This window comes from Lotus japonicus, chromosome 2, assembly GCF_012489685.1.
Source record: "Lotus japonicus ecotype B-129 chromosome 2, LjGifu_v1.2".
In the NCBI taxonomy this organism is placed as follows: domain Eukaryota; kingdom Viridiplantae; phylum Streptophyta; class Magnoliopsida; order Fabales; family Fabaceae; genus Lotus; species Lotus japonicus.
In genome coordinates, this window is record NC_080042.1 from 56,001,610 (window position 1) to 56,016,146 (window position 14,537).

The 14,537-nt window shown below is 36.7% G+C and overlaps 1 protein-coding gene across 12 annotated transcripts; it reads right to left on the reverse strand.

Annotated features, from left to right (window-relative positions):
* Positions 1–1,982: 1,982 nt before the first annotated feature.
* LOC130738443 (protein TPX2-like) lies at positions 1,983–7,013 on the reverse strand. Of its 12 annotated transcripts, none has more exons than XR_009019403.1 (17): positions 6,504–7,012; positions 6,294–6,392; positions 5,762–5,933; positions 5,207–5,282; positions 4,803–4,853; positions 4,587–4,660; positions 4,393–4,471; positions 4,236–4,298; positions 4,037–4,090; positions 3,804–3,862; positions 3,570–3,645; positions 3,393–3,449; positions 3,253–3,306; positions 3,110–3,175; positions 2,957–3,011; positions 2,501–2,552; positions 1,983–2,338 (listed from the first exon to the last, which is right to left on the reverse strand). XR_009019403.1 is itself a non-coding variant. In XM_057590424.1 (17 exons), coding segments are annotated over exons 1-17 (1,266 nt in total). In that variant the 5' UTR covers positions 6,691–7,013; the 3' UTR covers positions 1,983–2,336. The 12 variants fall into 12 exon arrangements, 6 of the variants coding, with proteins under 6 accessions (XP_057446407.1, XP_057446405.1, XP_057446404.1 ...); XR_009019402.1 differs by having other exon boundaries at positions 2,464–2,552; XR_009019401.1 differs by having other exon boundaries at positions 2,456–2,552.
* Between the last annotated feature and the right edge of the window lie 7,524 nt (positions 7,014–14,537).

A 14,537-nucleotide genomic window follows, 5' to 3' on the forward strand; every position in this document is an offset into this window, starting at 1 on the left:
TGTCCCAATGACCCAATCCATAGATGAGCTCAATTGAGACATTTGTCATACACCGACTAAGCTTGTACTATGTTGAGACGTCCTGCTCAAGTCAACCAACTAGAACATTTAGCCGAGATATTCGAACCATTTAGCACACTTGCATATTATTTTATAGGGATTGGTTTTGGTGTCATCCCCTCTTAGTTTTAATGCCATCTACCCTTTGTTAAAATAAAAATTCGCACTTATAAGTGAGAAATCATGGTGATTTTCGCACTTATAAAGAAGAATTTTATGTTGCATTCGTGATCCTTGCAGCACACACTTATAAGTGAGAAAATATATCAGATATGGAAAAAATGTGTGTTTCGCACCTACTACAGGTGCTGAAAAAAGACAATATGTACCTAGCCAAATACATTGAAAAACACCAAAAAAAAAAAAAAAAGTGGAGCATTTGCGAGCCCAACCTCGATGGTGAAAATTGTAAGAGTCGATATTGATGGGTAAGATGAAGAAGATGATTGTGGGATGGGATGAAGAAGATGATTGTTGGTGAGGTAAGTTTAATGTGGGAAGAGAATGATGGTGAGGGGATGTTATGATTGATGAAGAAAAGGAAGAGGATGAATGGTGGTGACAATGGTGGAGATTGAAAAGGAAGAGGATGGTGGATGGTGAGGTTGGTGAAAGTTAGGAAGAGGACAAGTAAGGGATGAAAATTGTTTTTAGGGGTATTTTAGTAAAGTGCAAAAAAAGAAATGACATGAAAATCAATTGGGGTGACACCAAAAGTAATGCACTTATTTTATTTATATTTTGAATTCTTGTTTTAATTTTTCACCATAAAAATATCGGTGCCCACTGGGGTGGACACTTTTAATTTTGGTCCACCGGGTGCACCAAGTATCAACACCGTTAGATCAAAGCATCTTAAAATATACTTTAATTGAGTAGTTAGGATTAGATGAATAATAAAAGGGCAAAATTGTAAAATGCTCCAGCCTAGTCCCCATCTTCTTCTCCTTGCTTCTGGAAAATGTTCCGGCCTGCACTTCTCTCTCTCCGCCGTTGCTGCGGATGCTAATGGTGCCCTCCGGCCTCCGGTGGTGATCTTTGATGCCTTCGTTCCTGGTCCTGCTCCCATCGTGAGGCAAGGCGGAGCACATAGAAACTCCGAGCCTAGAGCGACTCCAATTCGTCCTCTGTTGTGAACAACGAGAGGGTCATAGATCTGAATCTTCTTCCCTCCATTCTCGCCATACCACAACCAAATCTGCATCTCCCCATAACCATTGCTCTGTTTTTCAGCTCACAAGTTCATACTCAAACTCAAAGAAGGAAAGAGAAAAAAAACCCGATGGTGAATCAGAGGTCTTAGCAAGAGCACCGGCAACACATCTGGCATTCCCCTTAAGCAACAACAATTTGATACATCAACACTAAACCAAAAAGCCCTCTTCCAATTGCAAAAATCAATGTGTAGTGATTTTTTTTTTGGCTAATGGCTCCTGTAATGAGATGATGGTGCTGCTGTGAATAATCTCATTGTTTGCACGGTAATGGCTACGGGTCAGTGGACCAGGTTTATTTTAGGATTTGATTTTTTCATTGACAGTAAATTACTGATATAACCTTTGGTGCACCGGTGGACCAAAATTAAAAGTGTCCACCCTAGTGGGCACCAAAAATATCAACCCACTTTAATATTACTTTCTGCCTTCAAAAACTAGTGTAGCAAAGAACTGATTTCACTGTTTTTAATAAAGAACTTTGAACTTTTCAAAAAAAAATAAAATAAAAATAAAGAACTTTGAAAATAGAAAACAAAATGGAAATACATGTTATTTTAGTGAAACAGGTAATGGGAAGAAAAAACAGAATACAAATAGACACTTACCAGTTACCAGTACCATATTACCTTCATATTGTCTAACACACCATCAACTTCAGCCAATGGTGCAAAGACCTCAAATGCTTGAGTTACAAACAGTAGTAAAGCCAGCAGCAATTTACTAGTATTTTTATTCCTCAAACTTGACCACATTGATATTACATTTGGTACCATTCTTTATACACAGCTTGATAGAAAAGGAAAAGAGGAAGAAATTCCAAGAGTCTGAAGCTTTGTTGTGCAATGAAGGTATTAGGTTCCATCTTAGAAATTCTTCCCTAAATAATCTTTTTGCTTTAGAATCATTTCCCAAGAACCCTTTGGGATGGTTTCCAATATAACTTACAGTTGAGTATCCAATTATTGAGGGGATTTTTTTATAGAATTTTAAGCAAAATGTATCTAGACTAATGAATACCAATCAGAAGAACCACCACTTGTTTTCAGCTAATGTCCAAGTTCCTGTGTCAAAAACATGAGTTTTTTTTCACAATTAACATATTTAAGTAGCCAAATGATGCTACTATAGTACTATATATAAACTAGAAAGAAATTATATTTAGATTTTGTTCTACTTGCCAGCATACAGGTTTGGTTTGGCATGAGAGAGCCCATTTCACTCACATTGATACTGCTTCGTGCATAGTCTCTGAATTTCTTCTCTGATCAAATTCATCTTCTAGAAATTAAATGTTGACAAAGAAAAATGAGGCTTGCATACAACAAAACTTAATGTGCATTTGGATTAGCATATTCTGTGAAATAAAATATTTTTTTCATGACAGAGCTTAAAGAAATAACTATTTTGATATGTGTTGGACACTCAATTAATTTACTTTTACTACCAAGGCTATTTGGATATGTGTTGGACCAGTGCAAACATACATTCACGTTGCACTCAACTTGTATCCAAACTCACATTAATTGGTATCCAAACACACATTGAGTTTGTTTGGATTGAAATTTGGCTTCGGTTTACATATATTGAAAACCAAATCACATTTTCCAAAACTTGAAACATGAAATGAGACATAGAGATATGTTCCGTTGAGTTGAAAGTGAATGTAAAAGCAAACGTACCCTAACATACCTCATGCTTCTGCCGCAAGGATTCTGGTCTATTCTCCTTCAAACCCTGCAATAGAATCATAGAAATATAACCATGAATCAATGAGATGAAGCAAACACTAGACCGAACCTTTGTTTGTCATTAGAATGCTAAGAGAGATGAACCTTAGAAATTGGCTGCTCCACTGATGGTGATTTTGTTGTTTTTTTGGCTTCAGAAGCCAGGGATAGCTGCACAGTAGGCCCCAAGATAAATAGAAAAAAAATTATAGATCATCATGGAAAAATGAACTCCAGCTAATTAGTACCTTGCTAAATAATTCAGTTGGTAGTTCATTTTCAAATCTCTCGTCATTTGGTTCCTATGAAGAAATAAATAAAAAATACAATGAGAAACATACTTAAACATGATTAATTTAGGATAACAAACATGCACTCAATACATTACCACTGGAAATACTTTGATATTTCTGAAGACTCCTCTTTCCCTTTTACTTGAGAGTTTCTGATCAAGCACAACAAACATATTCATGATTAAAGACTAACTTTAAAAAAAATGAAAAAGAAAGAAACTTTGCACATATATAATGCAAGAACCTCGGAACACTAGCTGATGATTACTTACCCTATCATCAAGGCTACCTCGGAGTTTGCTAATCATTTTACATTTTTCCTGCCTTGAGCCAACACTAGATTTTGTCCTATGAGAGAAATGGAACTATATTAGACCAAAATTACAATTTTCCAATAACATGCAAGAATGAACCCCATGTCACTTCTTTGACCACAACACTTTTTTTTAAGAAAACCAGAGACATTTTACCATGTAAAAATCAAAGAGAAATCTAGATGTTTATACCTTTTGAGATCCTTTGTTTCACTATTTGAGAGAGAATTGCAATTCAATGTACCTCCGGCCTGCAGTTGGAAAAAGGGTATCAGCTACTGCCAATTGTGAATATCATCTCCATAAGGGAAGTGTGATTGCTTGAAAATAAACAACTTGATCATCTTTCTTCAGTGAATTGAAAACATGAGCAAAAAGCTCAAAGGATATATGCAACAGCTAAAGCACAAGTTTAATTAACTAACATTACTAGATGCTGCGTGCTGCAGTGCCCTCTCTGATGTTTTCAAGTGGAATACCTGAAAAGTACAAGTCAAAGATAAAATAAGTACGAAAATCAAAAATCTAAGTTGTCTTCCATATATCACGTTTTCAATGCATTCCATTAGAAATTAATGAATCAGAAAAGACACACAATATGACTTTTAAAAAATTGATAATTACTTGAAATTCTGTTGGTTGTGGTGTTTTCATCTTGCGAAAGGGTTGTGCCAGACCCTCCAAAACCTGCGACGTCCAAAAATTTGATCATGAAATAACTACACATTTACATCATGTCATTAAGTACTTAATTTCTTGCAGAAGTATAAGAAATACTTACCTTTTTACTTAAGGATTGTGCTTTAATCACCCGAGAACTTGATTTTGTATGTTTAACTGACTCAACATTAGTTCTAGACCTATCAACAGGCACAACACCACTCAAAAATTTATCACATAGGATATGTAGTATTTCACTGAGAAGGTATAAAACAATGACTATGATGCTATTAATATTATGATATGAGTAGTTACTTGTGTCTTTGTGCCCTGCTGGCTGTTACCAAATTAGGTTCTCTAGGAATAGTAACGTTTGGCTTACGATCAACCTACATAACAACTCAAAATTAGACATAGATAGTCCTAGTTAGTACCAACATTCCTCATGTGCAACAAAATAATTGTCAAACTATATAATTGAAGCTTCATATCAAACAAATTATGAACTATGCTTCCTGAAAAACTGGTTACCTCCTTGGTTTTCTTATGTGTAAAGAGAGTTTGATGCTTAAGACGAGCAACCTGTCATGAATACCAAAAAAAATCCACCAACTGCATCAAATGTTCACAATAAACATGCATTTTCAAAAGAAAAAACAGAACTCAGATTAAAATAAGTGCATATAGTTAAGAAAAATCGAATGTAACAAGCACATAGACTTCAATGTAAAAAATAAAAGAAGCCAAACGTTTGGTTTTCCTAATTGATACACATGAACATTGCAACACGAAACTAAAAGCATTAACAGGCAATGTGAGAAGTGAGTGACAAGAATGTGATGAACAATTAAGGATTCAAAATTAAATTCACCTAAGTTAAGTATTTAGAACTATTAGAACGAAAGGTTCATATATATATGAAAACTTCAGCACACCTTTTGCAAGTAACCAGCTTCAAGCTTCTGTCTTTTGGTCAATTCTCCATCTATGGAAGAATTCTGTTTCTGAAGCCTGCTTAGTTTAGGAATGACAGAAGAAATGATGGGTAAGGAACATAAAGGAGGAAAATAATAAGCAAATGCACATATTCAGAATCAGATTTGAAAAGAATGAAATGGATAAAAACATGGTTACTGAGGAAAAATGACTTAATCACAAGAAAAAAGTAATGTCAAGTATACTATTCATAAGAAGACGTAGGAAGATATTAAAAGCGACCTCATGGTCAATAATATCCTTGAAAATTTGGTTTTGATCGAGCACAATTGCGTCAGGTGATCCATATAGCAAATCTCACTTTGTGGAATAAGACTTTTGTTGTTGTTTATTCATAATATAAAATGTCAAAGCAATGATTGTAAGATCCAAAATAGCAACATAGTGAATGACCAATGATATGTATTTTTTAAAAATCTCAAACAATAACACTGAATAAGATGCCAAATATCCACCATCACGAAGCAAAACAAGAGGTGAGATATAACTGAGACCTTCTGAAATATCGAGGGGGTTGGACTTCTGGAGCATTCTTCTGCTTGGCTAAATGACTTGCTGTTGGTTTCATGAAAGTGAAAACTTTAGATTTTAAAGAACTTGACTTGCTGAGAAGCTTTGTGTTACCATTTAACGTATCTTGCATTGTTGCATTGCAATATTCAAGTCCTGGAAACAAAAGGATATTCACTTACAAAGCAATTTGATAACAAATAAAAAAACAATGAGAACTCAATAAAACACGTTTGATTCACACAAAACTCGGATTAATGATCAATGAAAAGTAAGTCCAGATTCAAAGTATAGAGAGACATCTAAAATGTCAAATTCATCCATGGATGCCCAAATTTCAATGCAGGGAAATTTGGCTATTAGAGCAATCACACGCTACCATGAAAATGGATAAATAATAGCAAAACATCAATCAAAAGAAACTATAATGCAATACTTATCATAATAATTTTGATCAACATTCAAAAAATGAGGCATTTGAATAGCAATGCAGACCCTATGGAGTGAAAGTTGTACCTTGTTCTGGATTCACACAAGGACCAGAATCATCATTAGCAACAATATTCACATTTTCCATTGCACCAGCATTTCCCCATCTCAACTTCTCCAGAAACGCTACACACAACAACACATCAAAAAACCAAACCAATCAAAACCCCATTTCCAAACACAATAAAAAAAACATCACAATCACTAGGAGGTTTGGTTTCCCTCAAATATACTTACGTGAAGGCGGGTAACTCGCGGCGAATTCGAACCATTGTTGTGCTTCATCAGCATCCCAAAACGTCTCCGGCCGGGTGAAATCGAAGAACCGAGGAGCGTCGAATTCATAATCAAGATCAATTTCATTATGATCATCCCCGCACATAGACGGGTCTGAAACTTGAACCTTATCAAACTCTTCTTCCATGCTGCTCTCTCTCTCTCAAATTCTTCTCTATCTTCAGAGCCTCACTACCATGATCCCGTACCCGCCTCTCTCGTTTCTGGGAAAATTCGGCGTAGTTAAATTTTCCCGGAAAACGAGAGAGAAAGTTGGAATATTAATTACTTTATTAATTGATTGCTTAATTAATTTTCCTTTTTTATTTAATTTTGAGTGATGATGAAGGTATGGAGTAATAATGATAATTGAATTGAATTGAATAGAAGAGAAAATGCTGTCGTAGAGAATGGCGAAGATTTCGTTGGTGATAGATTAGAGGGGAAGAAGAGAAAAACATGGCAATGGCATAGTTGAAAGAAGAAGAAACAGGTTTGGTTAGTTTGTCTGTTTCTATATATGGCGCCAAAGTTAGAGACACATGTTACCTAATTTTTAATTTTGCTTGCATTTTTAGGTAACCGTGTACCCCATTGCATATATTTTATCATATTTTTATTAATAAATATTCATTTAACTTTCTATAACATTATTGAGAGTTTTACAGTAAAAGTGCACCTACATTTTTCTCTAATTATATATGAGAAAAATATGATACAATGTAATGATTTTTTACACCGTCAACCAATCAGATTGTAAGGATATGTCACGTCAATTAATGAAATTAATTAAAAAATATATTTTCTTACATCCTTAAAATCTGATTGGTTGACTATGTAAAAAAAAAATACACTGTTAGTATATAGAAATTAAACTCATTATATATCATGTAAATGTTTTTTCACAATCAAATAATTAGAAATCTCTATTTTTGTAATCACACTCTGCATACTAGTAACGAGTAATGATTTATACACACCTCATTTATCTTCCATCTCATTTCCACTCATTTTTTTTTCCTATCTCTTTCTGCATTTCTTGTCACATCACTTATCATATCACTTATTTCTCTCTCATTTCTGCACTACCTCCCAAGGTGGAGGTGGAATTGATTGGTGAATAAAACATTATTGCATTTATAGACAAACAAATATTATTGCATTCCCTTGCTAAATATTCCATTTCTTATGAGGATGAAATTTGCATTGGTTCAATTGTATTCAGACTTATATTTAATCTTGTATTCTTTTAGATATTTTTCCGAACATTTTCTAAAAGTTTTTTACTTTCCCTTAAAAATTAGAAATCTCTATTTTACTACATTATAAATAAATTAAAAGAAGTTTCACCAAGGTTCTTCATGTCAAAAGACATTGACAATATATTGTTGGGTCTCAATAAGTAGATCATGATTATTGCAAGTAAGTAAAATATAATCTACATAGAGAATAAGAATAGTAAATTTACTCCCATATATGCATTGATCAATTTTTGTGCAGGGGTGTATCCAGCGGGGGTTGGCAGGGTGCTCGCCCCCCCCCCCCTCCCAAGAATTTCAAATATCGTGTTGACTATATGTAATTTAAAAAAAAATTATATCTTTAATCTAGACCCTCCCAAAGATTTGGCCATCGATCAAAGTCAGATGCCGTTTCAATTAAGATATTATTATTTAGATGTTTCCGGAGATCCTAATTTAAGAAAGTTGTCCAGTTTATCAATGTAAATAATTTTTCTATGATTTGAAATATATATATATATATATATATATATATATATATATATATACTATTCATGGTAAAAAATCTAGTATTTTATTTCGCCCCCCAACAGAAAAATCCTAGATACATCGCTGATGATGTGATGATCTTATCAAATTTAAGAAAGGGAAGGTAAATGCTATAAAGATAAAATTTGAAGGAGGTGAGTGCAATTTTCATTTATAAATTATCTTTAAGTTAGAGATTTTAAAACTTTAAATTAGTACACCATCCCAATTCCCATCATCTAAAATTTAATGCCTCCAAAATTTATTTAAGTATTATACATCTAACGATATCTTATATCACAAATAAATATTATGATAATTGACTTTGATTAGTTCACTTTTTAATATTTGTTTTCTTCGTAAAATTAACAAAAACACAAAACAAACTAACAATTTTTAATATTTATGAGAACTGATATATAATTTATTTAGTTTAATTCAACAAGATAACAAACTAAAAATTACCCTTATTTATGGATTCTGTCGCAGGTTGGGGGCCTCATGCTCCTTATTTGTTGCAGCGTTGTTGGCATCGGAGTTTGGAGGAGGAGGAACATGGCTATCTTAGGTGATAATAACTGGTCGGTGGAGGGTACTGTAAATTGGATTCTTCAAGAGCAAAAAGATTACGACAGGTTCCTTATTAGTGGGCTCTCGTCGTGCCTTGTAGCCTTGGGTTCGGCAAGGTGGAAGATGCCTCCAGTTGGAACTGTCAAGCTTAATACATACTGTTCTTTTGACCAAGTGCAATTGAGAATGGGGATGGGTAGCCTCATTAGAATGCTAAGAACTCAAAAAGTAAAACTCCTCATATAAGAACTAGTGGTACACGTATGGAAGTAGATGATGTACCACTAATTGGAAGAAACTTTACGTGGTACAGGCCTAACACGGGCAATCTAAGAGCAGACTCGAAAGGTTCCTTGTGTCTCAAGAATGGTGGACTTGTTGGCCTGTTACTGCTCATTATGTATTAAGCAAAGATGTATTCGACCACTGCCCAATATCGTTGAAAAATGTGAATGTCAATTGGGGCCCAAAACCATTTAAATGTAAAAATTGCTGGCTGCTGGAACCGGGATTTGTAGAGTTTGTAACAGGAACTTGGGCAGAGATTGATGTTCAAGGCTGGGGAGCGTACGTCTTAAAGGAGAAACTTAAAATTCTCAAAGGGAAGTTTAAGACTTGGGACAAGGAGAATATATGGGACTTGCAATGAAAGTGCAACAAGTTGGTCGAAGAAATAAATGAACTGGATTGTATTAAGGACGAGAGAGTATTGTTGATAGCGGAAATTCAGAATAAACAGGATAAGCTTGCTAATTATTGGAAATTTGCAACAATGAATGAGTCGCTATTGTACCAAAAATCGAGGGAAAGCTAGATAAAAGAAGGAGATGCAAACACGAGGTACTTCCACGAGATTGTGAATTGGAGAAAAAGAGTTAATGAAATCAGGGGGATGAATATTGATGGCAATTGGGTGGATGATCTAGATCTGGTTAAGGGGAGAATAAATCTGTTTTTTAGGAAAGATACAAAGGTAATGCGTGGGAAGGAATCAGATTGGAGGGGGTTCGGTTAGGATGCATCTCATAGGCAAATAATAGGGGGTTGACTGCAAAGTTTGATGTAGAGGAAGTAAAAGAGGCTGTGTGGGATTGTGAAGGAGACAAGAGCCCGGGGCCTGACGATTTCAACTTTTGGTTCATCAAGAAGTTTTGGGGAATTCTCAAGGACGATATTTTGAAACTATTGGCTGATTTTCACCAGAACGGTGTGTGGCCGAGAGAAGGAAATGCCTCATTCATCGCCCCAGTTCCTAAAGGGGCCAACCCACATGACCTTGGGGAATATAGACCAATTTCCCTAGTTGGCTGCCTATACAAAATAGTTTCAAAACTCTTGGCTAGAAGAATTCGGGTAGTACTTGGAAAAGTAATTGACGAGAGGCAAACAACGCTTTACTTCGGAGGCGGAATTTGTTTAATCAAGAGTGTGTTGTCTGCAATCCCACTCTTCTATTTCTCCTTCTTTAAAGCATTCAAATCAGTCCTATTACAGTGCAAGAGGATTCAATGTGATTTCCCGTGGGGAGTTGGAGTGAAGGCAAGGAAACTAGCTTGGGTACGATGGGAGGTGGTGTGCAAAGTTAAGGAGGATGGAGATTTGAGGATAAGAGACTTAGAAATGTTTAACAAGGCACTATTGGCTAAATGGAGGTGGAGAATATTACAAGACCGACATAGCTTATGGGTAAGGGTACTGAATGCTATGTATGGAGTTTTAATAGAAATAACTCGGACTGAAGAGTGAGTATTGGTTCAAACTGGTGGAGAGATATATGAAGGATTAGTGCGGAAGAAGATGGATGGTTTATGAGGAATGTATACAGGAAATTAGGGCATGGGACTGAAACCTTATTTTGGCATGATAAAAGGTTGACAGGGGACCAGAATTTAAAACAGCCGTTTAAAAGACTCTATGACATCTCTATTCAAAAGTTTGAGTTTGTTGGTGGTATGGGTGAGTGGAAGGAAGGAAATTGGGAATGGAAGATGCAATGGAGAAGGGAACTATTCAGCTTGGAAGAACAATTGCTGGGAAATCTGCTACAAACTATTCAATCTGTCCAACTAAAATCAGGTGAAAGCGAGGCTTGGATCTAGACTGAAGAACCTGAAGGTGCATTTTTGGTGCAATCGGCTTACAAGGTGCAACAGTTGGTCGATGATGAGGTGGAAGGAGAGGTGTACAAAATCCTCTGGAAAATTCCAGCTCCATCTAATGCTATATCTTTTCTTTTGGAGGGCCACTCTGAATAGGATTCAAACACGCGATAATCTTCAGAAAAAAGGAATTATCTAGCAGGGCCAGACTAGTAGGTGTGCATTGTATCAACAATCAGAGGAAAATATAGAACACTTGCTATTTTCTTGCAGATATGGTTGGGGGGGGTATGGTCAGTGTTATGTTTGGTTTGGGCTCCAAACTGCTCTCCCTCAAGACTACTCACAACACTTTCTACAGCATAGTGGAACGAGTAAGAAGGGGGAAAATGGGAGAATTAGCTGTTTAGTGTTGCTGTATCTGGTCAATCTAGTTGGTCAAGAACGATGTAGTATTCAGAAACAAGGTGTTTGATGTGGACCAAGTGTGTGAAGGTATCAAAATTAGATCGTGGAATTGGATAAGATGCAAGGCAAGAGGCTTTACTTACTCTTTCTATGAGTGAAGTTCTAATCCAAAGGTGTGCCTTCAAGGTATTTTGCTGTAACAATAGTTCTAGCCTCATAATAAGACGTTTTGTATGCTGGTGGTAATGTGTGCTGCTGTGTTGGATAAGAAATAGGAATTGTACAACAACATTTGGTGACTCTAAGCACATTAGTGGAAGTTCCTGGAAGGAGGAATTAAATCATTACAATTGATAGAATGGAAAAACAAGGTTGGGACTAGTGTTTGGGAAATCTGCTAAATTTCTGGATCTTCTAGTTACTAAGATGGGTGTGCAAATTGTGCTGTTGAAGTAGCATATTCTAGGCAGTGGGGGGTGTACTAAATATGTAATTCTATTGTCCCACTTGGTATATGTAGTTTATGGTATGTTTTCTTTCTTTTCTCTACTTCATTACTTCTATATTGGTTATAGCACCCCTAGTGCTATCTTACGTGCATATTCTTTTGGCTTCTCAAAAAAAAAGAACTAGTTCTTATTTTGAAGAACTAAGAACTCCATGTCAGCCCCCTCTAATGGTCAAGAACTCAGTTCTTAGTTCTTATATCAGAAATAAGAACTAAGAACCTTGCATTGGAGATGCTCTAAGTTCTTTGACCTTCGGTTTCTCTTGGACCGTGACTTGAGCATTAGTCTCGTTCACATCTCTAGAGATGCGAATGAAGCGGTTGATTGCCTTTCTAGGATTGGAGCTAGCTCTCAGTATCCCCTTAATCGTCTTGATCTTGGCTAGGGATGTGTTAGCCTTGTAGACTTTACATTATTCTTTTAATTTTTTGATGTACAAAAAAAACTAAAAATTATTCGGCCAAATCTTTTATATTAATTTTTTTACATTTTAAAAATAGAATATATATTTTTTCAATATAATAAAATCTAACACTTTTGTGAACGAAAATCCGAAACTTAATTAGATGATTTGTCCAATAGTAGTAGATATCATTTTTCCTAAGGGAAACTGCACGCTAATGTCCATACTTAAACATCATAATATCAACTTAAAATTCATACAATCTAACAATCAAGTTGCACGCTAAAGTCCATAAGCTTGAAGTGCCCTTACCTTGGCCGTTTTCTTCCCTAAGCCGAGATTCCATTTCGATCACATTCTGGCTTCTCGCACTGACTCGCTTTCCTTCCTCCCTCTAGCTCCATCGCAAATGCGTCATCGCGCTCCATACCCCCTTCCTCTATCCTGGATACAACTTCCTCACTCGTTTAAGGGTCATCAATAGCTAAAGGCGACATACAAGGGGGAAAAATTCCTCATTTCTTTGTTTTAGCCTCGGATTCAAAGAAAGGGAAGGAAGCTCTTCAAGAAAGTACCTTCATTTCTAAAAACGGTGGTCGTCGGTGGGAGTGGTGACAATGTGAACATAGGGGAAATTGATCAGTCGTTTTTGTTGCGGACATGATGGTGTTTCCAATGTTGGTGGTCTCATGATGACAGGACGTCGAACTTCGCCGAAATACATCATCAAAGTTTTCATTGGAAAATTCGTCAGACATCGCGTGGTGGCGCACGATGGGGGACAGAGAAGGCCAATGGATCTTCTTCTCCTCGTGGCGAGGATCATTGTGATGGGGTTGGTTTTCTCAAAAGGTGGAGGATCTGGTCATAAAGTGTCATTGCAGGTGTGGTGGTTCGCTGAAGTTTGGTCGCGATATAGCTTGGCTGGAACAACTTCGATCTTTACCTCCTTCGCCTAGAAACGTGAGGTGTTGACCCATAAATGTCCTTCAAGCATCAAATCGGAGAAAAGAGCAAGCTTTGCAAGCTCGCCATGGAGGAAGACAGTGGTTTGGACAAGGTGAAGGAGTGGTGGTGGTGACCTTGGTCAGAGAAGGAGGGAGACACAAAGAGAAGGCGAGACATAGAGAAGAGTGGCGGTAGGTGTGGTCTCCATGCATGGTTTGCGCTTGGAGCTCACCACCATGGAGAAAGATAAAAAGAAGCGTGAAAAGGGAATGGGTGAGAGACAAAATGCGTGAATGGAGAGAGAGTTATGTGAATTATGAGGAAAGAGAGAGAGGATCTGATGTTGACAATTGGAGAGAGTTGTAAAAGACACTTTCTTCTCGTTGGTTAGAGGAGATTTTTTCCACAATTTTCATTGGCGGAAAATCTTGGAGAGATAAGGAGTAGGGTTGTCCACCGGTAGGTTTCAGGTGGAAAAAGCTCAAACTGATCATAACTGACACATATAAATTGAAGCCTGTCACCGTCTGTTCACGAATTTACGGTTAGACGGCTTATCGGGTCTTTCGGATCGGTTAGCACAGATTGAGTTCAGTGCTATAATCAATTAACCAAAAGAAAAAAGAAAAGAATCAGAGAGTAAGTAGATGAAATGAAACAACTACAGATTGTGGTGCTTCCATGGCAGTGGTTGAAGGCTTGATGTAGCAAAAGATCTAGGGGTTTCGTTCGATGGTGATAGAGCAACCAAAGGGCTCCACTTTCACCAAAGTCAACACTGCATATTGACAAGGTCGGGGCGTTGTTGCATCTTAACACTTTCACCGGGCTACTATATCCGAAGGAGCTTCTCGACACTGCATCTCACGACGGTCAAGATGGTCTCATTGATCAGAGCACCCAAACGCACAAACTCTAAGAAGGACATGGTAAAAAAAAGTGTGTTAGAGAAGAAGAGCATAGAAAGTCATTAGAAAAGAGCGTGGTAAAGGTAAAGGGCGTGATTTATTAAATGTGGTGTGGGTTGGTTTTGAGAGAGGGTGTGAGAAACAAGGGAGAGAAGGAGTCACATGGGGAAATGGTGTTAGTGGTTTACTTCACAACTGTAACTAATAAATGCACCCATTTGTAGTAGTAGTGACAAGGGCTATTATGTCATAGACTTCGCCGCTGCACTCCACATTTATCTATATCAACTTTATTTCAAATTAAAGTTCTCACACTTATGGACTTTCAAAAAAAAAAAGTTCTCACACTTATATGCGGTTGGATCGAGTACCGACAGAATT